The 26,180-nt window shown below is 43.0% G+C and overlaps 1 protein-coding gene across 1 annotated transcript in view; it reads right to left on the bottom strand.

The window, feature by feature from the left end:
- Tnrc6b (trinucleotide repeat containing adaptor 6B) overlaps positions 1-26,180 on the bottom strand; it is a 234,121-nt gene that overhangs the window by 10,425 nt on the left and 197,516 nt on the right. The window contains 8 exon segments of the mRNA XM_051160026.1: positions 1,415-1,510; positions 1,761-1,907; positions 3,837-4,013; positions 8,220-8,357; positions 17,393-17,585; positions 17,717-17,815; positions 18,081-18,212; positions 25,314-25,439. Of these exon segments, the coding sequence (XP_051015983.1) occupies positions 1,415-1,510; positions 1,761-1,907; positions 3,837-4,013; positions 8,220-8,357; positions 17,393-17,585; positions 17,717-17,815; positions 18,081-18,212; positions 25,314-25,439 (1,108 nt within the window).

The raw sequence follows: 26,180 nt of genomic DNA, 5'->3' as shown, positions 1-26,180 counted from the left end.
GGAGAAAGTCAAGGAGCTCAAGCTAAGTTTACTACAACACTTGGTAAGGGTGTGCTGATGTGACAGAACTAGAAAGAAAAAGAAACTGCGGATCATTAGTTCACTGGGATTTGCTGGTCGCTGAGAATTTGTTTTATGCAAGCTCAGTGCTCAGAGGCAGGAGGATCGCTGTAAGTTCAGGGATGGCTAGTCTGGTCTTCATAGTGAGTTCCAGACCAGGCAGGGCTACATAAGATCCTGACAAAACCACACAGAAGTCTTATCCTATTTCTCAGCTCTGTGTGTACATGTGCATGCTTAGTTTTATGGGGATGTATTTTTGGAGGCCAGCAGTCAACATCAGGTATCTTTCTCAGTTTCTTTCCACCTAGATCATGCTCCAGTGAAGACAAATTGGACTTGATGAGTTTTGTGGGTTATTTTTTGGGGGGGGGGGCGTGCACAAGGTAGAGAGGATGGACCTAGGAGGAATGAGAAGAGTGTGTGATAAGGGTGCATTGTATGAAATTTCCAAATAACAAAAATAATATGTTGGAGAAAAAACTTCTCTCCCTTAACCTGAGACTCACTGAACTGGCTAGAGTGGCCAGCTAGCAAGACCCAGGGATCTTCTTGTCTCTGCCTCCTCAGCATTGGTATTACAGTTGTATGCCACCATAGCTGAGTTTTTTCTTTTGGGACAGAGTTTCACAATGTATGGCTATCCTGGAACTTGCTATGTAGATCAGGCTAGCCCCAAACTCATGAAACTATACCTGTCTCTGCTGGGATGAAAGGTGTGCCTAGCTGTGCCTGTTTTTTTATATGGGTGCTGGGGACAGCACAGAAACACTTTACCCACTGAGCCACGTTTCTAGCTCCTAATCTATTTCGTGTAAAGCCTCAGTAAACAAATACATGACAAAACCCAACCAACCAACCAACCCACCCACCCCTGACAAATCACAAGGAACTCAACAAGTTAAGTATTATTGGAAAATTAATCAAGGTCCTCTTTTTGACTCTGGCCATCTTTTTTTTTTTTTTTTAAATTATGTCTCTAAGTCAGATTTTTGGGGAAGAATAAGCCATTACTGGTTGCCTCAATGCTAATACAGAGTGAACTACTGGTCTTCCTTGGCAGGCTAGTTAACAGAAACATCTGGTCATCAGTCACAGCCTGCCTTCTGAATACCCCCAGCTGTATAAGATTCTATTCCCACTGGCCTTGACCAATGTAGTCCTGTGTTACCTATGCTATCTCTGTGAGACTAGGAGGCCAGGAGTGGATGCTGGGTGCGTGGAAAGGCTGTGCTTCCATCTGTGCTGACCTATGTGCTTCATGTCCTTCACAGACACTCCTTAGGAAGCAACCACCAGTGATCGAGGAGCTTCACCGTCCACTGCTAACCAAGAGGGAAAAGCCCCCGAGTACCTGAAGTGCTATGAACGTTGGTAAAGGAGTTGTCAGAGGCACTGTAGGGCCAGGCACCAGGTGAAGGCAGCGAGGTGTTGAGGGAAGAATTAGACCCTTGAGGTGATAAATGAAGAAGAAGAAGAAGATATTGGAGACAAATGTCAGTATAACAGGAAACTTTGTGTGTATTTCATTTAAACTCAAATAGGAGGGAAAACAAATGCAACCCAACAATACTCATGTAAAAAGCAATATTCTTCTATTTTCTGGTTAAATTATCAGGTACTATGAATAGAAACAAGGCCACAGGCTAACTATGGAGATGCTATTTAATGAAATGCACAAGTCTGCAGCACTCACGTACCTGTGGTGTTATCCCGCAGCAGCTGGTGGTCAGTATCTACAATGGGAGATGTGGCTGTACCCCCCAGCACACTTCCTGGGGTGACATAGGGGTCAGATTCAGGGTCAATATTTTGGATACCTTTCCATGGCACTCCTGGTTGGAATTCTAAGACAAGAAGAAATGTTAGGGATAGGAGAGTGCTAACATATTTTTGTTTTGTTTTGTTTTGTTTTTCGAGACAGGGTTTCTCTGTGTAGCCTTGGCTGTCCTGGACTCACTTTGTAGACCAGGCTGGCCTCGAACTCACAGCGATCCGCCTGCCTCTGCCTCCCAAGTGCTGGGATTAAAGGCATGCGCCACCATGCCCGGCTGCTAACATATTTTAAACTTAAATATTTTAAATTTTTATTTATTATTATGCCAAAATAACTGTTTAGTAGAAAAAAACATGGTCCCGTGAACAGTCTAAATGTAGTGGAAGTTTTGAGTTTCTTTAAAAACTCAGTTATGCTATGTAAACATGTTTAATCCCAAGTGTGGGATATTGGGCTGCTTTAGTTTGTCTACAGCTGATACGAGTTGCAGTTAGTTTAATTCTGAGGACTGTGGAAGGGTATAAATATTAGCGCCCAGAGATTTCAGGAACACTCTGAGAGACATATAGAAGATGGACGGAGAAAGAAGGCGGCTGTTGGTGTTTTCCCAAAGAACCCAACCACTCTAGGCAGCCAGCATTAAGTCTAGAGAGGTCTACGTCCCCTGTCTCTTCCAACTTCCTTCTCTCCTACTAGAGTCGAGGGATTGAAAGGGAGGTAGAAGCATTAAGAAAATCTAAATTAAAATTGATTCAAAAAGTATGTGCTATATCTAAATAATGCAATCTATTGTGTATCAGATTTTCATCGTGAAATAAAAAAGTTTACTCTGAACAAGCGCTTGTCAGTACAGCACGTGTCTGTTAGCACACTGTCTGTCCATTCATTCATCTGTCTGGCAGTGCACTGGACCATGCCCATAAAGGCCTGGCCCCATACCTGATTTTCTAGCTACTACAGGAAGTCAGATCATAAGGAAGCTGAAGCTGGTGTCTAATGAAGTGAGGCCAAAAACTAGGAGAAAAATCTGGTTCAAGACCAGTGACCTTTCCCATTGTTCTTATTAGGTATTTGCCAAAAGCACACAATAAAATGAAATGTAAGTGACCATTGCTTCATAGACTGTCTAGGGATAGTTGGGAGTAATTTAACGGATCATAAGAAAACCTAGACTAAGGCCAGGCATGGCGGCGCATGCCTTTAATCCCAGCACTTGGGAGGTAGAGGCAGGTGGATCACTGTGAGTTTGAGGCCAGCCTGGTCTACAGAGTGTGTTCCAGGACAGCTAAGGCTACACAGAGAAACCCTGTCTCAAAAAACAAAACAAACAAACAAAAACCCAAAAAACCAAAAATAATTAAATAAATAAATAAAAGAAAAAAAAATAGAAAGAACACCTAGACTATAAAGCTTACCATGTTTTTATTGAAGCTATATTTAAAGTTATGTGATAGCATTAACAAACTGATATTATATTGAGAAGAGCAGTATGTATTATATACGATCAGGAGGTGTTGTTTCATTTCACTCTAATAAAATGTAGTTACACACATTTATGTCAGAATTACATATGGACCGAAGGATAATTACTGATTTATACTTTTGCTTTATTAAATTTTCTGTAATGAAAACAGAAGACAGAGACAAAGGGGAGGAGAAGGAAGAAGGAGGGAGCAAGAAAGAGGTATGAATCTTAATGAATTCATCACTGTACCTGGGGCGGATAAATGACCTATCTAATGAATGACTATGCCTACCAATTCAACGCACATGTTGCAAAGCATTTTACACACAGGACAAATGTCAAGTCCCAGCTACAAAGCCTCTTCCTTTATCCCTAACTTTTCTTTTCCCATTGCACACTTCAGAGTGCATGCCTTACCTTTATCAGACTAAAACTACTATATGCAGAAAAGAAAGCATGGGGTAGTAAAGCGAGCTGTGCAAGCAATGTGTTCAGAATCTGAACTTAACAGAAAAAGCAGTTTATGAACAATACCTGGAGGCCAACTGGCATTGCTGGATTTACTTCCGATTTTATTAGTCGGTGGAGATTTGGCAGGTAACCAGCTATCACCAGCAGGACCCGTATGGCCACCCAGTGTATCACCTGGGATTATATCAAACTGGTTGTATGGTGATCCTCCTCGGGTCTTACCAGGGGCCACTATAGCGCCTGAGAAAAGAAAGAAAAAAATTGACAAATTATAGAGCTCTAAGGTGGGTGTGGTGGCACACGCCTTTAATCCCAGTACTCAAGGAGGCAGAGGTGGGCAGATCTTTGTGAGGCTACACATAGAAATCCTGTCTCGGAAAACGAGATAGAGAGAGAGAGAGAGAGAGAGAGAGAGAGAGAGAGAGAGAGAGAGAGAGAGAGACAGACACACACACAGACAGACAGACACAGAAAGACAGATACACACACAGACACACAGAGAGCGAGAGACAGACAGACAGACAGACAGACACACACACACACACACACACACACACACACACACACACACGGAGAGGGAGGGAGCAAGAGAGCTCTAGGGGACTCAGAGGGTCTAGATTTGATTCCTAGTACCCATACAACTGCTCACAACTGTCTGTAAGTCCATTCTGGGGGGTCTGACACCCTTTTATGACAACACACACACCCTTAGTAAACAACCTTCTACCTCACCCTGCCTTTGAGGAACTCAAAGACAGATTGTTTTTTTGTTTTTTAAAGATTTATTTATTTATTATGTATACAATGTTGTGTCTGCATGTACAATTGCACAACAGAAGAGGGTGTCAGATCTCATTATAGATGGTTGTGAGCCACCATGTGGTTGCTGGGAATTGAATTCAGGACCTAGGAAAGAGCAGCCAGTGCTCTTAACCTCTGAGCCATCTCTCCAGCCCCCTCAAAGATAAGGTTTCCTCTGTATAGCCTTGGCTGTCCTGGAGTCACTTTGTAGACCAGGCTGTCCTTGAATTCATAATGATCTGCCTACTTCTGCTTCCCTGAGTGCAGGGGGGAGCCACTGTGCCCAGCTCCTTCAGTGATCTTTCTTTCTTTCTTTTATTTATTATGTATACAGTGTTTTGCTTGCACGGCAGAAGAGGGCACCAGATCTCAGTATAGTACAGTACAGTATAGTATAGTATAGTTGTGAGCCACCATGTGGTTGCTGGGAACTGAACTCAGGACCTTTGGGAGAGCAGCTTGTGCTCTTAACCTCTGAGCCATCTCTTCAATGCCCTTACATGATCTTTCTATTGATGCTTTCTACCCCAGTTCTACCCTTTACCCTGTAGACAGGGTTTCTCTGTGTAGCCTTGGGTTATCCTGGAACCCAGTCTGTAGACCAGGCTGGCCTTGAACTCACAGAGATCTGCTTGTGGCCTCCTGAGTGCTAGGATTAAGGGTGTACACAATCACCACCCAGCTTTTGCCCCAGCTCTTAAAGGCTGGTTGAGCTTGGGTTATCTGGAATTGGCAGTGTACAGAGTCCACAGGAGAAAAAGCCATCTGCAATTGCTTTAAATTCCAAGGCAATGAGGTGGAGTTCCTGCCCAAGGTCTTTGCCAGCATGCCAGCAATGAACTCTGTATTTCTGAGCCCAGGGCCTCATACATAGAGAACAGCAAATCCTTTGTCACTGTATCCCAAGGGTTATTCCTGTGGCCTTGTTAGTACTGCCTTCAAGCATTTTCAATAGGAAAGGCTGAAAGCTTAAAATTCGTTAACAATAACAATAAATTTTTACTTTAAGTAAAAATTCAGGAGCGCATGGGAGACTATTTTCCTTATTTCCAAAATAAAGTTCATATAGTCTGTAATTCACCTCTTAGGGTGTTGATCATGAGCACACAGAATGATTTTCAGGGTAATGTAGTAAAATGCTTATATAATATTGACTAAGCAATCTGTTTGGTTTGGACTATGGGAATATTATTAAATTGTCTCCATTTTATGTTAAGAGGACATTTGCTTTTCCGTGGACAATGACAGAAATGTGGTTTGGAGGCATAGTACAGTGAGGTAATGTAAAATGAAAAGCTCAATTATCCTGGTGATTGCTAAGAAAATAAGGAAAACATTATCCCCTCTGATGAGGAGAGAGGATACTGCACTTCTGAGATATCGTTTCATATGCCATTTTATATTTATTATCCAGAGCTGGCAAATCACTAGCCAAAGGGAGCTATGAAAGTGCCCAATGCTATGGATGACACAGGATTAGGGTTACTCAGTCCATAAAACAGACTTTGTAATTCAGAAAAGTTTTCTTGGTTTTGATATGCTTAGCAGGGTAGGCAGAAAGCTGTGGGCAGCTCATTCTTGGTCTCTGGATGGGATTACTAAAGAGGACTTCTAAAGGCTTGCTAAAGAGGGTTTTAATGGAAGTCTGAAAGGCTACAGACTGAATGAGTTGGCTGGGCTAAGTTTGCCAGGGCTCTGCAGTAGGGACAACCAGACAGTCATCTATATTGATTCCAATGAGGACAACCCTGAGTCCAAGTGAAATATTGACAAACGAAACAAGCATTGCATTGAAGGCTGAAAGAAGGTCCAGACCTCTTATCTGTTTTCTAGGGAAATGGATAAGCTCTTAAAGGAAATTATGGTCAGACAAGGCTAATCCACATTTATAATAAGACTCTGATGTTGTCTGGTGGGACACAAATTCACAAAGAACAAGGGGCTCTGGAGAAGCCCAAACCTTATGAATTCTCATGTACTAGCCATCTTTTAGAGATTAGGGAGAGCTGCTTTTTCTGAGACAGGGCTTCACTATGTCTCCCAGTATTCCTTGAACTGTGCTGCTCAAGCTGGTATTCAATTTGCATGCACAACCATACTCAGCTTAGGGCAGGAATTTTTGAAATCTGATATTGATCTCTAATCCCCCAAAAACCGTTAAGGGAAGGAGTTTGAGAGTAGCACGAACTTCAAATTCATAGCAAGACCCTGTCTTAGAAAACCAAACCAAGCCAACCAAACAAAAACCTCAGCAAGAGGATTCTGTTCTTTCAGATGCTTAAATAGGGTTTTAGTCTTATGGGTGCATAAGTTCAAAACTATTTTCTCAATCCCATGCCAAGTGGGACATTATGTCATCCTTAACCAGAATCCTTTAAATGCTTTGTGATATGAATTGCAAGTCAAACCTTCCTGATAGGTGATCATAAAACTTAGGGACATTATCAAGAGACTTGTGTAAAAAGCAAAGGTGTGCTTTAAAAAAAAAAAAAGGGGGGGGGGTTGGCTGGAGAGATGGCTCAGCAGTTAAGAGCATTGGCTATTCTTACAGAAGACCTGAGTTCAATTCCCAGCAACCACATGGCAGCTCACAGCTGTCTGTAACCTCAGTTCCCAGGGACCTGACACCCTTAAAGACATACGTGCAGGCAAAACACCAATGCACCAAAAAAAAAAAAAAAAAAAAAAAAAAAAAAAAAAAAAAAAAAAAAAAAAAAAAAAAAAAAAGAAAAGAAAAGAAAAGAAAAGAAAGAAAAAGGAAGGGCTAAAGAGATGGCTCAGTACTTAAGAGCACTGGCTGCTTTTCTATAGGGCACTGGTTTGATTCCCAGCATCCACATGGTGGCTTACAGTCATCTAAACTCCAGCCCCTGGTACTCTATCGCCCTTTCTTGGCCTCTGAAGAAACTGCATGTATGTGGAAGACAAAATATGTATACACATAGAGTTTAAAAGAATAAAATTAAAAGAATAAAATAAAAAACAAGGCATGGTGGCATACACTGTTAATCCCAGTACACAGAAGATTATGGTAGTAGAACTTTTTGAGTTCAAGGTCAGCATGACAAGAAAGACACTGCAATTATTCATTTACATAAATACACACACACACACACACACACACACACCACATAATTTTTTTTGAGAAAGGATCTTGCCATACTGGTCTGGAATTTACTGGACTTGAACTCATAGAGATCTACCTGCCTCTACCTCCTGAGTGGTGGAATTTTGCACACTAAGCCTTCCTGAGATACTGCCTTAAAGGTGTGATGGGAAGCTGGGCAGTGGTGGTGCACGCCTTAAATCCCAGCACTTGGGAGGCAGAGGCAGGCAGATCGCTGTGAGTTCAAAGCCAGCCTGGTCTACAAAGTGAGTCAGGACAGGCAAGGCTACACAGAGAAACCGTGTCTTGAAACACCAAAAAAAGTGTGGTGGGACAATGCCTTTAATGTCAGCACTGTAGAGGCCAAGGTAGGCAGATTTCTGAGAGTTCCAAGCCAGCCTAGAATATAAAGAAAGACCCAGTTTCAAAGAGAAAACACAAGCACACACAGACAAAGCCAACAAAACATGCAGGATACTTGGTCAAGGTCTGAGTAGGGATCAGAAAATTCTGCTACAAACATAAGGCTGTTTTCTCACCGTTTTTGTGCATGGTGGCTTCTTGTGTGGCCACAGAAGGCAGCCCTTCCATCATGGAGGTCCACTGCTTGAAGCGAGACTCAGTTCCAGCCTCCTTGCCGCCAACCATACCATAGTCCATGCTGCCAGAGCTGAAGCCTGAAAAGAGATCACAATTATGTCTATATGTTTCTTACATTATAAACCAAGAGGGCTGCAGAGACGGCTCAGCAGTTAGGACTGCCTGACCTTCACAGGTCCTGAGTTCATAATCATCTATAATGAGATCTGATGCCCTCTTCTGGCGGGTAGGTGTATATGCAGATAGAGCACTCATACACAAAATAAACAAATCTATCTATCTTAGAAGGAAAGAAAGAAAGAAAGAAAGAAATTTTGGGTCCTACTTGATATGAACTCTATTGTCTCTTTTTTTATGGCATGAAAATGGGTGTCACGGTCATCTAATAGGTATATCTCAGTGCTGACCTGCATCCACATTCCACCCAGCAAACAAACATTTGTGCCGGACAGTTGGCCGGATTCAACCACTCTCCACCAACACAGAGAGTAGGTTGCTGTGTTAACGGTGCCAGCGAGAGGAAAGGCTGCGAAGAGGGGCCTCACAATGTAGAGGTTAGCAGAGCAATACAAGGTCTGACTCGCAACATTCAGGTGTGCCTAGAGAATGGCAAGAAGCCCAATGACACGCCAACGTTACCCTGTCTGCTAAGAGGCTGGAGTCCTTTTACTTTTACTTCTAAAACAGAAGAGAGGGGGTGGGGTGGGGGAGGGATGTCTGAATGAAGTCTTTTCACAGTGAGAACACCCTAAAAGGTGCAGGAAGCATTTAAAAAAAAAAAAAAAAAAAAAAAAAAAAGAGAGATTCTGAGTTCACAGTGCTGTGAAGGCCCCAAGAAGGCCCTACAACTGAAAGCCACATACAACCCAAGAGGCTTTCTATTGGAGTCAGCTTTCAACCTGACTCTCGAAGCAGATCAATTACAGGTTAAAGCAAACCAATGAAATGGACGCGCAGTCACTGGAACCCTGGGGCTTCCATCACAGCCAGGACATAAGGTGCTGTGGGTCAGGCAGAGCCAGATACTAGCCCTTCACTCCACCTCAGTCAAGAGGCTTTGGGCTCCAGCCAGGCCAGAGCCCAGCTGTTCCCATGGTGCTCCTCGTGTAAAATGATGCCTTGGACTGGATCTACAGACCCAAGTTCCACTGAGGCCCTTCCATAGTCTCCTCCCTAGGCCTCAGTGTCTGGCTCTGTTTTATTAGTGCATAGACCAGGGAGGGGGAATCTGACACCTTCTTTCTCCTCATCTAAAACATCGCCTATTTCTACAGAGAACCTGCTTCTCCACACATTTATAATTTACTAGCCCAACTGCCTGCTGGGAGGGTGAGGGTGGTGAGCAGAGCTGAGCTTCTTAACTGCCTGTATCTATCTCTGTGTGGGGGTGAGTGTCTGCAGAGGCCAGAGAAAGGGTGTGAGAACTGAGGCTTAAGTGCTGTCAGTTGTGGCACTGAGACCGGCCTCAGGGGCTCTGCAAGAACATCTCTGCAGCCTGGAGATTATACAGCAAACTTATCTTTTCCAATGCAGATCAAGTGAGACTGGAGAGCAGGGTGCTGGAAGTCAGACGGCTATCTGTGAATCCCTGTGGCCTAAACAAGTTGCTTCTTGCACATTACACTTCTGCCTCTGAAAGGAAAGCAGCCAATGCATGGCGCCTGCAGCCTTCTGAAAGCGTGGCTTTTGGAAAAGATGACACCAGACACAAAGACTGGTAAGGAGAGAATCACACAATAATATTTTTTTGAAGCTGCTCTTAAAATCTCTTTCAAACTCAAAGTGTAGAAAATGAAGAGTGATAGATCTTAGAAGAGGGAAGAGTTGAGCAGATACCACTGAAACTTAAAGAGGACATTTATTTCATTGGAATGTGGGGACCGAGTGCCAACACAAGGACATTATAGAGTGAGAACAGGAGATAAAACCTCTTGGAAGGTTCATCCTATCCATATTCTCAAACTGTAAGAGGAAGACAGTAAAAACAGGCATGTTGGGAACTGTATGCAGTCCATAGCACAGTGCTTGCCTGACATGCTAAGACATGTGACTCACTGGTCATGTGAGTACTCAGTGTCATGTAGTACCTGGTATGGAACCAAGATGTGGACCACACCCTAAGGGCTGCACTCAGGGGCACCTCACTAGTGATCTCTATCTACATGTGAACTCTCATCAAAACCAAACCTCTTTAGTCCACAGTAGCTTCCTTCCGATTCTCCAACTCACATACAGAGTCTTAGGCCCAGTCAAAGAAGTCACTGAGTTCAGTTTAATGAATATTTATAAACAGCCTAATTCAAGCCAGTCTCTGTATTACAGGCCAAGGTACAAGTGGAGATAAGAACTGGTTCATTTTTTTTTTGCCACGGACTCATTTCACCATAATATGCCTTTTACTACTTGTCCTTCTTGCAAATACAATCCTTTACCTACCTTATCTGTCCCTGCCAGAATCATTTTCCTGCCTCTGCACACAGTACCATTTGGCCAGGTTCATTTGCCCTTGAAGATACTCTCCCAAATTAACTCTCTTAAACTAACTGAGTCATCACTCCCTTTCTTTAGTTTCACCGTTCAGTTTATTGTGGATTAAAAAGTGAGAGTATCTGACTGGCATGTGTAAGGTACAGTCACCAACACTGAAGATGAAAACACAACCCACCACAAGGCCAACTCTAACACAGCTGTGCCACATCTGGACTTGACACAATTATCCTACTATAGATACAAACTTCTCTGCTTTCATTAACATTTAAAAATATACATTTATTAGAGACAGTGTTTGTGGTGTGTGTGTGGGGTGGGGGGGGGAGGAGGGAGGGAGGAGAGAGAGGAGACAAATGACCGAGAACAAATGTTCTCTCCTGTCACCTTAGAGGTCCCAGGGATCAACTCAGGGTGTCAGGCTTGGCAGCACTTCTATTCACTGAGCCATCTTGTTGGCCCTACTTTTATTTCATAATTTCCATTAAACACAACTCTACTCTTCACTGAGTATACTATGTAAATATTACAAATATTATATGTTAATAAGACATATCAAATAAATATTTAAATAAAATTAGATAAATCTGAAACATAAAGATACTTAGAAGCCAGTTTTTTTCTGGGTGGTAGTAATGCTGTTTTGGGACAGGGTCTTGTAATGTGGACATGGCTTACAGGCTGGCTTTGAGTCTAGTGCTAGGATTACAAGCATAATCTACCATATCTACTGGAAATGTTTTTTTTCTAGTAGATGAGTGGCTTTCTTTCCCTGGACATATCACTCTACTCCTTTTTTTTTTTCTTTTCTGAGACAGGGTTTCTCTGTGTAGGCTTGGCTGTCCTGCACTCACTTTGTAGACCATGCTGGCCTCAAACTCAGAGATCCACCTGATTCTGCCTCTTGAGAGCTGAGATTAAAGGCATGTGCCACTACACCTGGCCCTCTACTCCTACTTTAAAAAAATCATATAAGTAAGTTTAAAAAAGTCATATAAGTAGATGGGCGTTGAAGTTTGGTCTGGTGTGATGTATTCTAATGCTAATTTCTGGCTCCCAATATTTGGTTGTTATCCAGATATTGGTTAATAAAGTAGCTAGAAGCCTGTAACTGGCAGGAAAGAAGTAGGTGGAGCTTAGGTTCCTGGGCTTGGGGTTGAATAGGGACCATGAGGCAGGTGAGAGGAGCAGGGGAGGAAGCAGGAGAGAAGGAAGTCACCACGAGGCAGCATGGACCATGAGCACCTGGCCATGAGGGCTGTCCTGATGGAGCAGAGCAGCCCAGGCAGGAACAATTATGGCAGGTAACTTGGGGTGTGTAGCTGGGAAATAGCAAAGTAGCTTGGAGGGTAGATACCTGCCCAGATATTATGCCTTTAAGGTTTTATAAACCTAAAAAGTCTGTCTCAATTATTTAGGAACTAGCTGGGGCAGCGAAGCCCTCCAGAGTCTAATATCCCTTTCACAACACACAGGTCAGAATATCACTTACCCTCCCTCTGGCCTAAGACACAGAAACACAATTTGTAGAAAGGTCATTATTACCTGAAAATTCAACTAGGTGTCTTTTTAATTTTACTAAAAGCAGAGAATTAAGCTGGGTGGTGGTGGTGCACACCTTTAATGCCAACACTTGGGAGGCAGAGGCAGGCAAATCTCTATGAGTTCGAGGCCAGGCTAGTCTACAAAGTGAGTCCAGGACAGGCAGGACTACACAGAAAAGCTGTGTTTAGAAAAAACCAAAAAACAGGGAATTAGAAACTATTATTACAACAACAACAACAACAACAACGCAGTGAGGATTAGTTAGGCAGTGACTCACTCACTCACTGTGTGTATGGTACTTGCAGGCCTCGGCTTGCCTGTGGTCAGGGGACGCCGTTGTAGGAGCCAGTTATCTAACTTTGTGTCACAGTGACTGAACTCAGGGCATCAGGGTTGGGAGGCCTATTTCTTGTTTTGAAAAAGACTTTCATGTGGCTCCTGATCCTCTTGCCTCTGTTTCCTGACAGCTGGGGTGACTGGTGGGTGCTACGATTTTTAATTTTGAGAAAACACAATTAAAAGGGCTTATTCAGAAACAATATGCTGACACAAGCTTTTACTCCCAGGACTCAGGAGACAGAGGCAAGCGGATCGATCTCGGCGAATTCAAAGCCAACCTGGTCTACAGAGCGAATTCCAGGACAGCCAGGGCTACATAGTGGGACCTTATTACAAACAAACCACAACCAACAATCAGAAACACAGGGTGAAGGCATATTAAGATCTTGTTACTCTTTCACCAGTTATTCTGCATATAATTTGATATGCTCAGCATTAGAAAAACTGCAGTATTTGTGTTATTATTTTTGTTTGTTTTTATGTAGTCCTGACTAAGCTTGCTATGTAGACCAAGCTGGTATTAAAGGCATGCACCACCACACCCAGCATTTTTTTTGTTACCCTTACTTTTGATATTTAATATTTTTATAAAAATTCAAGCTTTGTATTATGTTTTAAAGACATTTTTAGCAAAATCTTATTGTTGCAGGCTTAGTACATTACTCAGAAAAGGCATCCAGAAATAGTGATATCATGCCAACATGTGGGCCATTGAGGCAGGATCAAGCTCAGGGCCAGTTAGTCACAGAACAAGTCCCAGGCTGGGAGGCAAGGCTTGTCATAAAACACACTTATGATTAAAGAAAGAAAAATAGGTCAGGAGTGGTGCTGACCTTTAATCTCAGCACTTGGGAGGCAGAAGATATCTGTGAGTTTGAGGCCAGCCCGGTCTACAGAGTGAGTTTAGTAAGATCCTGTAAAAAAAAAAAAAAAAAAAAAAAACGGGGGGGGGGGGGGGGGAGCTGCAGTGCTGGAAAGATGGCTCAGAGGTTAAGAGCACTGGCTGCCCTTCTGGAGGTCCTGAGTTCAATTCCCAGCAACCACATAATGGCTCATCATCATCTATAATGTGATCTGATGCCCTCTTCTGGCATGCAGGTGTACATGCAGGCAGAACACTGTATACATAATAATAAATACATTAATTAAAAAAAGAAATAAAGTCAAAATAATTTAAAAATAAAATAAAATAAAGTTAACAGGAATAGAATCTAAACTACAAAATTTCAGCAAGTGAAAATGTACTTTTGTCTAGTGAACGCTGGTCTTTAGTATTTATAATCAGTTAGGAATCAAACAAAATAACCATAAATAACATAATTACCTAATAAGGCACTGTGATGACATTTTTGTGTTTAGGCCTGAAGCCATGGCTCAGCAGGTAGGAGCACTGGTTCCTCTTGCAGAGGACCTGGTTCAATTCCTAGCATCCATATAGTAGCTCACAACCGTCTATAACGCCAATTCTAAGGGATCTGGTTATTTTCTTTTGATCTCCAAAGGCACTGTGAACATATAGTATGGTGCACATATTTATGCATCCAGACAGGTATGGTGCATAGATATATGCATCCAGACAGAACACCCATAAACACAAAATAGGAAAAAGTTTTTATTTAATTAAATAAGATCATCACTGGGCTAAACCTGCAATCATTATTCATTTACTTTTGGAGGCAGAGTCTCATGCATCACAGGCTGACCTCAAGTTTCTGACCCTCCTGGATCTCCTGGGTTTTACATGCTGAAATTACAGCCTGTTTTGCCTACAATGGGTTGCTTGATATACTTTACCTTTTTCTTTTCTTTTTGAGATAGGGCCTATCTCAAAAAGCTCTGGCTGGCCTGGAAGTTGCTATGTAGGCCAGGATAGTCCTCACCTTGCTGTAATCTCTCTGTCTCTCCTCTTGGGTCCTGTGATTATAGATATACCATGCTTGATGTTTGCTGCCTTTCTTTCTTCCTTATACTGAGGATGAACCCAGAGCCTTAAAGAGGCAAATCTACCACTAAGCTACATCACCGTCATGTCTGATGCACTGAGCTATACTAGTCTGGCCATGGAAGTCAGTCATCTTCCCAAGCAGTGGGCATGTCCTTAGGGTTGAGGATGGACGAGTAGTGACAACAATGTGCACTAGGACATGAGAACGCCACCTTTGACTTCTAGATGCTTCTCCCTTGGGCAGACTGGCTCTTACCTGGAGAACTATTAGACTTTTTTTTTTTTCATGGTTCTGGGGATCCACCTCAGGGCCTTGCACACACCACCCAGCACTCTACCACTGAGCTACATACTCAGCATGTTGTACAAAAACAAAAAACAAAAAAGACAGGGAGGGAAAAGGATAAGGTGTCCTGTTTTGTGTTTGTATGCTGTGTCTAAAGCCTAAAGTCAGAGAACATCCACATGCACAGTAACCAGCCTCTGCCAGCAAGTCTCATTCCTTACAGAAAACACTGAATCCTGAAGGTAGGCTCCCCTACTGGCCACACTGGCCTTCTACAACCCAGAGAAGATGGCAGTGCAGGCAAGGACAGGAAACGGCCAACGTATTTACTCCCCAAGAAGCCAAGTTTTGTGCTTAAGTATAAGTGTTTGCTCTGCCACTTGCAGCCCCATAGAGGCTATTCTGAGTTTAAGTCAGTTCTCAGGTCATTAGTAAGAAGACAGCTGACGAAAGCTGAGACTTCTAGGATCAAAGACACCCTCATTTTTACTACTTCCTAACTCTAGCTGTAATTCCTAGGAGGTCCAGGAACAGAGATCTCACGGCTCCTCACTTGCACACAGAGGCAGGTGGATCTCTGTGAGTTTGAGGCCAGCCTGGTTTACAAAGTGGATCTAGGACAGCCAAGGCTATACAGAGAAACCCTGTCTGGAAAAACCTTAAAAAAAAAAAGTAGGGCCTCTCTGTCCTGTCCTGTCCTGGGATCTGCAGAGCAAGCTGGTCCTAAACTCATAGAGATCTGCCTCCTTGCCTCGTGAGTGGGGGAACTAAAGGTGTACAACACCACCACCTGGCTGTTAGTTTTAACTTTAAATCACTTAGCCTTCTTTGTGCCCCACGTCACCTTCTAAGAGACCCTGCCTTAAAATTTTAGTTCACATTTTGAAAAGGTATTTTTTTTCAATCAGCAAAGTTAAACACTTAAACTTGTACATACTATCACAGATACAACCCCAGCCACGTGCAGCATTCAGGACATATAATGACTTTACTCTGCCTGCAACACCTGCATGCTGGAAGAGGGCACCCGATCACATTGCAGATGGTTGTGAGCCACTGTGTGGTTGCTGGAAATTGAACTCAGGACCTGTGGAAGAGCAGCCAGTGCTCTTAACCTCTGAGCCGTATCTCCAGCCCCTAAATACTTTAACTGACTTGTATATGTACATGTATGCATGCCATGTATATAAATGTTCACATGTGTGCTAGCATGCGTAAATGTGGTGGTCAGGAATCATCAACCTTTCGTATTGTTCCTTAGGAGATGCCAACCTTGGGTTTCTGTTTGTTTGTGTAAAGACACTGTCTCTCAATGGCTGGCAGCTCACAGATTATGCTAGACTAGGTGGCTAGTGACTTTCAAAGACTGTCTTTACTTGTATCATCTACTGTAAAAATAGAAGGGGGCTTGTAGTGATAGTTTTGGAATTTTGGTTTCTTTAAAAACACAGGAATATTATTAGAATGTGCTTTTGTTTAACCCCAGGTGTGGGGATGTGGCGCTGCTTCAGACTGTCCCTAGCGGCTGACTGTGATTTGCCTCGTGCTCTAGCAGAGCCGTGGTTTTGCCAGCTGCAGACATTTTCAGCAATTGTGCGAGGTCTGGAATTCTAGAAACTTTTCAGAGGGTGTATAAATGCTAGAGCCCCATAGGTGAGGTCAGTGGTTGTTGGTAGTTTAGGGAAATTGGTTGCAGTTTTTTAGCCGTGGTCAAAGAAGAACCAAAAGGAAAGAAATTTGATTAAGGGATTTTCCTAATTCCTCTCTCCCCTCTAGTGTTAGGAGGTGAAACAGGGTAGGAAAAAGAAGAACTCACACAAGTAACAAAGGTCAGCTACAGGAGCTGGAGAGACGGCTCAGCCGTAACAGCCCCGACTATCTCCCAGAGGAATAAAGTTTGATTCCCAGCATCCACAAGGTGGCTAACAACCACCTGTAACTCCAGTTCCAAGGGATTCAACACCCTCTTCTAGACTCTAATGGCACTGTACATACTTGGCGCACAAATACTCACACTGACAAAACATATCAAATAAATCTCACAAAAATCTTCTTGCTTCCTTTTGCTTCCTGTGTGTGTGTGTGTGTGTGTGTTTGTGTATTCTTCACTGTGTAGCCCTGGCTGTCTTTGTAGAACAAGCTGCTCTCAGACTCACAGAGATCCACCTGCCTCTGCCTCCTGAGTGCTGGGATTAAAGGTGTGCACCACTACCAAATTCAATTTTTTTTTTTTTTTAAAGTAAAAGAAGTAACATTAAAAAGAAAAAGCAAAGGAGGGTAATCTAAAGCCAACTCCTACTACATGACTAGACAAACAGATTTTATCCTAAGTATTTTTTAAAAGATTTATTTATTTATTATATATAGAGAGTTCATTATAGATGGGTGTGAGCCAACATGTGGTCTCTGGGAATTGAACTCATGACCTTTGGAAGAGCAGTCAGTGCTCTTAACCTCTGAGCCATCTCTCCAGTCCATACTAAGTATTTTTTTTACCACACAGAACATACCAGAACCATATCCAGGGATTGGCCCTTTGGTCTGAAGGTCTGGGAGCCCCACATTCAGTGCATTGGGTACCATGTTGTCCAAATGTGGCTTAGGCCCAACAGGATGAGACGGTGAATGCTTCATGCTAGGCTGCCGCTGCTGTTGCTGTTGTTGCTGCTGCTGCTGTTGGAGAGCACTCACCATTCTTGCCAGCTGAGGTGCAACATCCATTGAGGAAGGACCCAAGAGAAATGGACAGATGATAAGCCAGTATCCCAAATTAGCTGTTAAGCCAAAAGGTGTTCCTCACCCTGAGCTATAGGGGACCTTCCCCACCCACACACCTGCTGCTCTTGCTGCTGGCGCACTGCTTGAGAAATCTTTCTCTGGTTCTGTAGTAACTGCTGCTGTTGCTGCTGCTGCTGCAGGAGAAGCTGACATGCCTATAAAACAATGAGGAGAAACCACAGCTTCCTCAGACTGACAAGGAGCGTCTGCATGCTACAGGGCAGGTCACTGTGTCAAAGCATATGTAACCAAGGTCTATAATTACAGCTACCCTCAGGCAAACTGATTTATCAACTTTTAATCATAATTAGTCATCTGTATAAAAGTTTCAACATAAGGTGACAAAACGAAGAAAATTAATGCCAAGGAAGAAGGAAGCAAATAACCTTTTGAGCAACAGGAGGAAAACATGCCACTTACCAACTGAAACTGGGGGATCTGTGGAAGCTGGCTCAGCATGGCAATCTGTTGAGGAGATAACTGGGGGCCCACATTAAAGAGACCTGGATTCAGGCCACTGTTGGGGAACTGCTTGAGCATTGAGGCAGAAACCTAATCAAAAGACAGAGGAAAATTCCTTAGAATTTATTTAAATAAAAAATAATCTATTTTATGTGCATTGGTGTTTTGCCTGCATGTATTACAGTGTGAGGGTGTCAGATCTTGGAGTTACAAACAATGTTCTGAGCTGCCATGTGGGTGCTGGGAATTGAACCCAGGTCCTCTAGAAGAGCACTCTGTGCTCTCAACTGCTAAGCCATCTCTCCAGGCCCATGGCGGGGGTGGGGTGGGGTGGGGTGGGAGGAAGGAGACTTGATGGCTCTAAAGTAAGCACTCATTTTTTAAAAAATTATCTACAAAGAACTAGGCAGAGTGTTAAGAGTGGTTATATCTCTCTCTAGGCCGTGAGGCTGTTAAGGACCTGTAACTCTCTCCTAAGACTTCCTAATTTCCTTCAGAGAACAACCCTGACACTCCCCACACAGCACAGGGGTTAAGGGCTGAGTTAGTATGAATGGGGTAAGGTAATACTTCTTTAGGACCTGGGGAAGAGACATATCTCTTGAGCCCTGGGATTCTGGGCCATTCTGGTGATGTATAGTTTCCCATTAAAAGCAAAATCAAACACCGATTTTAGGGCTTGAGACAGCCTGCCTAGACATCTCTAAGCATTTCTAAGCAGTGTGACTCAGAATATGTACCTTATTTAACCTTTTTGAATTTTATTTGCCTAGCCCCCAAACAGGAATACTAGAAAGTAACCAGCTGAACCAGCAACAGAAACCTCCATGTGATGTTTGAGATCAATCTATACCAACACTCAGAAATGTACTTCGTAAGCGCCCGTTCTGATGTCACAGGATGGGTCTTCAGGACACAAGACCAGAATTCACTAGACCTTCATCTTCAGGCTAACACACTGCTCCTTTCACCTCTATTGCTTCTTAATGCAGACCAAGAACAGAAAGCCATTTTCAAGTTAAGTCTAATACCAAGTAGACGTGCTCACCCCTAAATACTCGTTCAAAGCCAGATTTTCTCTATCCAAGCCTCAGGTCTGTTCCTCTAGTGATCACATCCCAATTCTCTATTCAGCCATAAGCCTAGTACCAATTAGAACCAATGGTGCTACTTTTGCAGTGACGAGAACAAATCCAGGGTCTGCCAGTGGCAGGCAAGCACTTCATCACTAACCCACAGTCCTAGTTCTAGCCCCACAATGTCATACTGAACCCATGCAAATTGGTCTCTGATTTTTATTAGTTACACTTATCTTTTATGTAGGTGGCACAAAGTAGATACTCAATATATACTTATTAAACGAACAAACCACCATTATTATTCTAACTTAGGAGTCATTCACCAAGTTATTTCCTAATTATTTTTATCTACTTATTGCCACTCCATGCTGCCCTATGGGACCATGGATAGAAATGACCAACTAGCTAGAGTGGAGGATAATCTAGGAGAATGCACCTAAAACTTCTGCCCAGCTTGAAGTGAGCCCATTACTTACTAAGGCAAACAAATGTCTTCATTTAACTTTTATTTTTCATCATAAATTCACTCTCTGCTGCAAGATTTAATCTGTAATAAGCCCTTTAACTTTTTGGTTGTCCTCTCTTCCCCTGCCTCAATGCTAAGAATGAAACAGGGTCTTACAGATGTTAGGCAAGCACTTTATTGCTGAGCTTCAAACCTTCTTCTCTCTCTCTCTCTCTCTTTTTTTTTTTTTTTTTTTTTGAGCCAAGGTCTCACTCTATAGCCCTAAATAATTTGAATGAGCTATATAGACCAGGCTAGCCTTTTTTCTTCTCTCTGCAATAAAGAAGGATTTTTGGGCTGGGCCTTGTAGCGTATACTTTTAATTCTAACATGTGGGAGGCTACTTTATGAGCGTATGTATGTGCACCCTGTGCGTGCAGGAGCCCAAGAAGGTTGAAAGAAGGTAGCAAATCCCATGGAACTAGAGTGCAGGCAACTGTAAACCACCATGTGAATGCAGTGCTGCGGAGCAATCTCTCCAGCCCTTCTCCGACATGCTACTTAAGACAAAAGCAGAAGATGCATAACTTAGTCACCAGTTAGCACTACACAATTAGTATAAGCAAAGAACTAAGTTGCACACAAAAACAAACTCTAAAGGCTCTGTTAGTATCTGCTCACTCCTCCTCCCTCTACGCCTTACCTTAGTCAGGGTTCTAGTCTCAGTGTCCTTGTCACTCTTTAACTTCATCGCCCATTCTCTACCCTACCGAGCATTCCGATCTTACCTTTCTTTCTTGGTCAACAGGGTCTCTCTCTCCCTCCCCGCCCCTCTCTTGCCCTGGCTGTCCTGGAACTCACTATGTAGACCAGGCTGGAGATCTGCCTGTCTCTGCCTGCCTGCAGGGATTAAAGCCATGTGCCACCATGCCTGGGAGTTCTGTATTAATTTCAAGTCACCACCTCTGAATATCCTCAAGAATGCATGACTATCTTTCCTTTGACACTTCCTAGTCTAGAAATATCTGATCAAGTCCAACTTGCTACATATCTGGCCTATCAACTCATTTTTTCCCATCGTCTCAGCCACATCCAGCCACCCAACAAATTCTACTGTGAGGCTGGTTGCTTCCTCTCCATCCCCTAAGAGACACTGATGATGCTGTGTGTTGCCAATGAACTTAAAACCTTGGTTGACCTCTCTTTGAACCCCTCTACTCACAAACACCATGAGCATACCATCACCATGGGATTTGGCTCCCATCCCACTCTCATGATTAGTATGTACAGTATGTACCTTCTACAATTTTCCTATATACCTCATATAAACTACATATACTATATACTTTCTTCCTTTCCCCTGAGAGACAGGGTTTCTTTGTGTAGACCGTGCTGATCTGGAACTTTCTCTGTAGACCAGGCTGTCTTAGAAATCAAAGATCTGCCTGTCTCCTCTGTGCTGGGATTACATGCGTGTGATACTATTGCCTAGCTTTGTATGTTCTTTCACATATACTGCTATGATTTCACTGCCCCAAATCAAAGGCGGCAATATTAACAACACAGCTTTTAAAGACGGCTGGATATAGAAAAGCACACTAAACAAGAAATTCTTATGTTTACACTGCACCACAGCACATGCTCCTTAAGTTGACAGTTTTAGACTTTAATAGTTATACTCAGGAGGTCTTTCTATTTACCCTTGGCTCCTCAAGCTCCATATAGTGTCTCCTTACAAGAATTACAAAAGAGCCAGAAGTATCACCACTATGCTCCTGGCAAGTGGCTGCTCAAACTAGAATGTAAAATAATTAAAGTGCAGATTTGCACATTCCTACTGTAGAGTTAATTATGCTGGTTTAAAAGCCCCCAGTCTCCAGTTGGGCTGGAGAAAGTGAAGACTTTGCTGCAATCTATATGGCTAATTTAAACAAAGCATTGCCGGTGCAAAATGACAGAAATTTAAAGGCAAGAGAAAAGCCAACTAGAATGTTACTTCCTGAATATTCCACTGACTGGAGAGAAAGTGACTTGAAGGGAAAAGCTTTAACAATTCTTTCCTTTTTTTTCTGGCTGTGTTGGGAAAAGAACTTAAGGTCTCAAACATGACTTTTCTACCATTGAACAAATTACTTTCTTAGCCTTGTAATAAATGTTAAGTTTGGGGCTGGAGAGATGGCTCAGCGGTTAAGAGCACTGATCGTTCTTCCAGAGGTCATGAGTTCAATTCCCAGCAACCACACGGTGGCTCACAACCATCTATAATGTGATCTGATACCCTTCTCTGGCCTGCAGATGTACATGCAGGCAGGCTCTGTATACATAGTAATAAATAATAAATCTTAAAAAAATTAAATGTTAAGTTTTGGTGTTTAATTAAAAAAAATATCCTCAAACACTACATTCTGGACAACTAGGGAGGCTAAGGCAGGAGGCTCATAAATTGAAGGCCAGGCTAGATTCAAAGTAACTACATTGATAAAGGTTTTTGTATAAGAATTTGTTTTCAGATTACTTATAATAGCAAGAAAGGAGTAACAATTTAATATCCAATAAAAGAGGTAGAGAGTGTTAAGCAAATTAAGGTAAATGTATTTAATGAAACATTCTCTATAGTGATTGCACTGCCAGGTGTGGTGGCATATGCCTTTAATCCCAGTACTGGGAGACAGAAGCAGAGGAGCTCTGTGATTTTAAGGGCAGCCAGGGTTATGGTGAGATCCTGTCTCAAAACTGTAAAACCCTAAAACAACATAACAACCAGAAGAATGATCGCTGTGGTTGGGATATAGCTCACTTGCTGACTATCTGCCTAGCATGCCCTGGGTTCCATCCCAAGAACCAAATGAGAGAGGGTGGGTGGGGAATCAACAGGAAGGCTATTTTGCAACAGGGGAAAACACTAAGACACAGTGGGTTACAGTGACCCACAGTGAGTATATAAACGAACAGCACATCTATTCATGCCAAGTCAATGGACTGCATGCAACACAACTGCTGCAACCCTGCCACTGTGAAGCTTGACCCAAGGGGCAGAGAGGCAGAAAGACAAGGGACAGAGGATACCTCTGGAGGGTAAGGACACAAGAGTAATGGGGAAGCACTGTAAGGTTCAAAGCTTAGCCTGACACAGCAACTTGGATAAGGTGCTTTGAAGAGAGAGCTAAGGAAGTAAAGACTGAGCTGACTGGTAGGCCCAGACAAGGTGTTCTAAAAGTATAACTGGTGTTTAGAGGTCACTTGACGGGAGAGACATAAGGTATAGGTTGGGTGAGATCACCCAGACCCTTAAATATGGCAGTAAATACTACATTCTAAGTGAGTGAGAAAGCGAGGAGAGCATCTGCAGCCAAGAGACAGCATGATGTACCGTATGTTTTACAGCAATGCCGCACAGAGCCTTCTGTAATGGGGAAGCAGACATAGACTAGATAAAGCTATTTCAATTTAATGATATTGAAATAATAGCTACATTTCAAGTGCTCCCCTGCTAGAAACTACCAGAGTGGACAGTGCCTATAGACGAGGACTAATGCGCCTGACACTACAGACAGCAACAACTGAACGAAGGAGAATGGGACAGACAGGCAAGAAGGCCCTGACTATCAATGATGGCAGCAATGGGACCAAAGTAGTAGAGGTGACAGTCAGAGCCTGGATCAAGGAGGTTGTTGTCATGGTTTTTGTTTTTGTGTTCTTAAAAACTGTGTGTGTGTGTGTGTGTGTGTGTGTGTGTGCGCGCGCACATGCGTTTGTACGTGCACATGTGTCCCCTGTGATTTCTGTGAAGGCCTTGTAGCTGGAGTTGCAGGACACCCAACCTGTTATGTGGGTGCTGTTATCTGAATTTTGGTCCGCACTACTCTGCAAGAAGCCATCTCTGGATCAGGTTTTTTTTGTTTTGTTTTGGAGACAGGGTTTCTCTGTGTAGCCCTGGCTGTCTTTGAACACAGAGACCTGATTGCCTCTGCCTCCTGAGTGTTGGGATTAAAGGTGTGCACCACTATGCCTGGTTGAGACTCATTTTTTAAAATCCCTGCCTCCAGAGTTACCCTTTATCCTCAAGGAGCGTATCAAGGTTTCCCAAAGATAGCTTCGAGTTTTGAAGAGAGAATTTACTGGACTGAATGTGGACTGTGAGATTGGGAAGGATCAAAATTTAGATTGTCAACACAGCAGGCACAATTTTGGAACTCAGTGTTAAGGTCACTGGAATAGATAAAGTCACCGAGTGATGGCTGTATACTATGAGAAGTTTGAGAACCAAGAGTCTGATGATGAGTGATGTTGGGAGGTGGGAGAGAGGCAGAGAAACACTGTCAGGTGCTTGAGAACCAAGTGACTTAAGTGTTGCTGAGGGAGGAGGGGATAGGACACACAAAGATAGGAGGTAACCTTTCCAAGTGGGCCTGACCTCCACTTTCACTGCTTTGCTTATGGCCTTGTGCCAGCCCTGCTCTCTGCAGCTCTGGTAACTCCACCATGTAAACACATCCCATCTTACTGCCAGTTGTCACCTCTCAGACATTAAAAAGCTTTGCTTCATTCTATTGTCTACAGAAGCCACGATACAAACATAACCCCGTGAAGTGGGGGAGGGGGAATGGGATGAGACAGGATAGAGATGGACACTTATAGCTGGGGTTTGGTTCCCAGCACAATGTCGGGGCTAACTGTCTGTAATTCAAGTTCAAGAGGATCTGATGCCCTCTTCTGGCCTCCATGTGCACTGTACACATACAGGGCACATATATGTACACACATACACACACAGGCAAAAAATATCTGTGTATTGTTATACTAAATTAACTTAAATATAGTGTATACATAGTAAAAGGAAACCAAGAAAACTACCTAGGGTTGAGCAGGCCCCAAATCCCAAGAACTCTGTCTTAATACAGTTGTTCTAGAAGGACGGAGACAGACTTTTAAGTAGCAGCCCAGATCGTGGTTATGAACAAGCTCACAAAGGTGGGCCTGCAGGACAAGACCCAAACTTCTCAGCAATGCAAGCACTCTGTCCCTAATTCTTTGTCTGGGTGCATGTATCTCTACCAACCTGCTCAAACCAATCATTCAGACCAACTGCCTTTCCCCAACACACCAAATGCTGGCTATTACTGCATTGGTTTGAGGCTGTGCCTAGAAATTTTGAACTTATTTTTCAAGATCCAGTTTAAAAGTAACATTTAAATGTAACATTTAGTCAGGGGAAGCATCGCCATGGCTCCCAATCCCTGCTGACCATCTATGACATTTATCATACTGAATCTTCCTTTGCTCCGGAGTGTCCCATCAGACTGCCCTCTGCATCAGCGCTAGGGCTCCCTCAGAGGATGAAGTCAGTATTTTAGTGCACAGCTCTTCTGAGTTCTACAGAAAAACACAGAATCTCATAATTCTGTTTATTTTCAGGCTAATTCTTGAGGGCAATCTGTTTCTGAACACTGTCACCGTAGAACTTAAATTGCTTTTAATTAGTAACAACAACAACAACAACAACAACAACAACAACAACAACAACGTATTATATTTGGCACCTGGATTTGCCAAATATCTAATTGTAACCACTCCTCTTTCCTTGTGTATCAACCAGGCAGTAACAATGGGCTGCCTGCCACCTGAAGGTCCTTTAATGCTGAAAGACAGGAACACAACATTTCTTACCTGGGGGGAGATAAACTGGGGAGGCACTTGCGCCCGGAGACCAGGAGAAGAACTCAGTGGCTGCACTGGAGTGTGCAGGCCTCTCGATTGTGCTGTGCTGTTTCCAAACAAACCGTGACTGCCACCCTGCAGAGGAACAGTACCAGTCAGGTCTTCTTGGCAATTCAAAAAGATGGTTAAACAGCAGTTCTGGTTTTTATTCCTAAGAAGAATCAAGATCTCTACTCCACAGAATGACAGCAGTCATTTTAGAACTGAGGGCCTTTTCACATTGAGATGTTGGGGGCAGTTACTTAAACTGAGTCCCGGGCAAATCATTTACCACAGGTGGTCTGATAAAACCTATAAACGGAACAGGTTAAATTTAGTCCAACATTCCTTGTACCTGAAAGGAACTGGCTGTGTGCAGGCTTTTTAGATTGCTTGTTTGAGACAGGGTCTCACTCTGTGGTCAGGTGAGGTGAGCCTCCTAAGTGTTGGGACTGTATGTATGTGCCACCACAGCTGGCTTAAGAACCCTCTTTTTAAAAGTCTGGGTTTATCAAATATAATTCTCAGATTTTCTAATCTGAGATCCATCTTGAAAGTGTGTGGATAAAACCACAGTACAACCAAACTATTAGCTGCAAAGTAACACTGGTATCACTGCCTTCTATCAGTTGGCTCAGCCAATTACAGCCACCCACAAGGACCTGTCCCTCCTTGTAGCTCTGAGCACCCTTCCCTATTTGAATCTGTTGCCTTTCTTTGCTACATGAGATAATGCTCATCAATCTCACATCAAAATAAGAAGAAAATGATACATTATATACCATTCTAGGTCATGGAAATAAACATTACTCACCTGTTACTTCTCATTTAAAAGTA

This window comes from Acomys russatus, chromosome 17 (genome assembly GCF_903995435.1).
Source record: "Acomys russatus chromosome 17, mAcoRus1.1, whole genome shotgun sequence".
Taxonomy (NCBI): domain Eukaryota; kingdom Metazoa; phylum Chordata; class Mammalia; order Rodentia; family Muridae; genus Acomys; species Acomys russatus.
The sequence above is the reverse complement of the archived record's forward strand: the minus strand, read 5'-3'. Positions and strand labels throughout refer to the sequence as shown.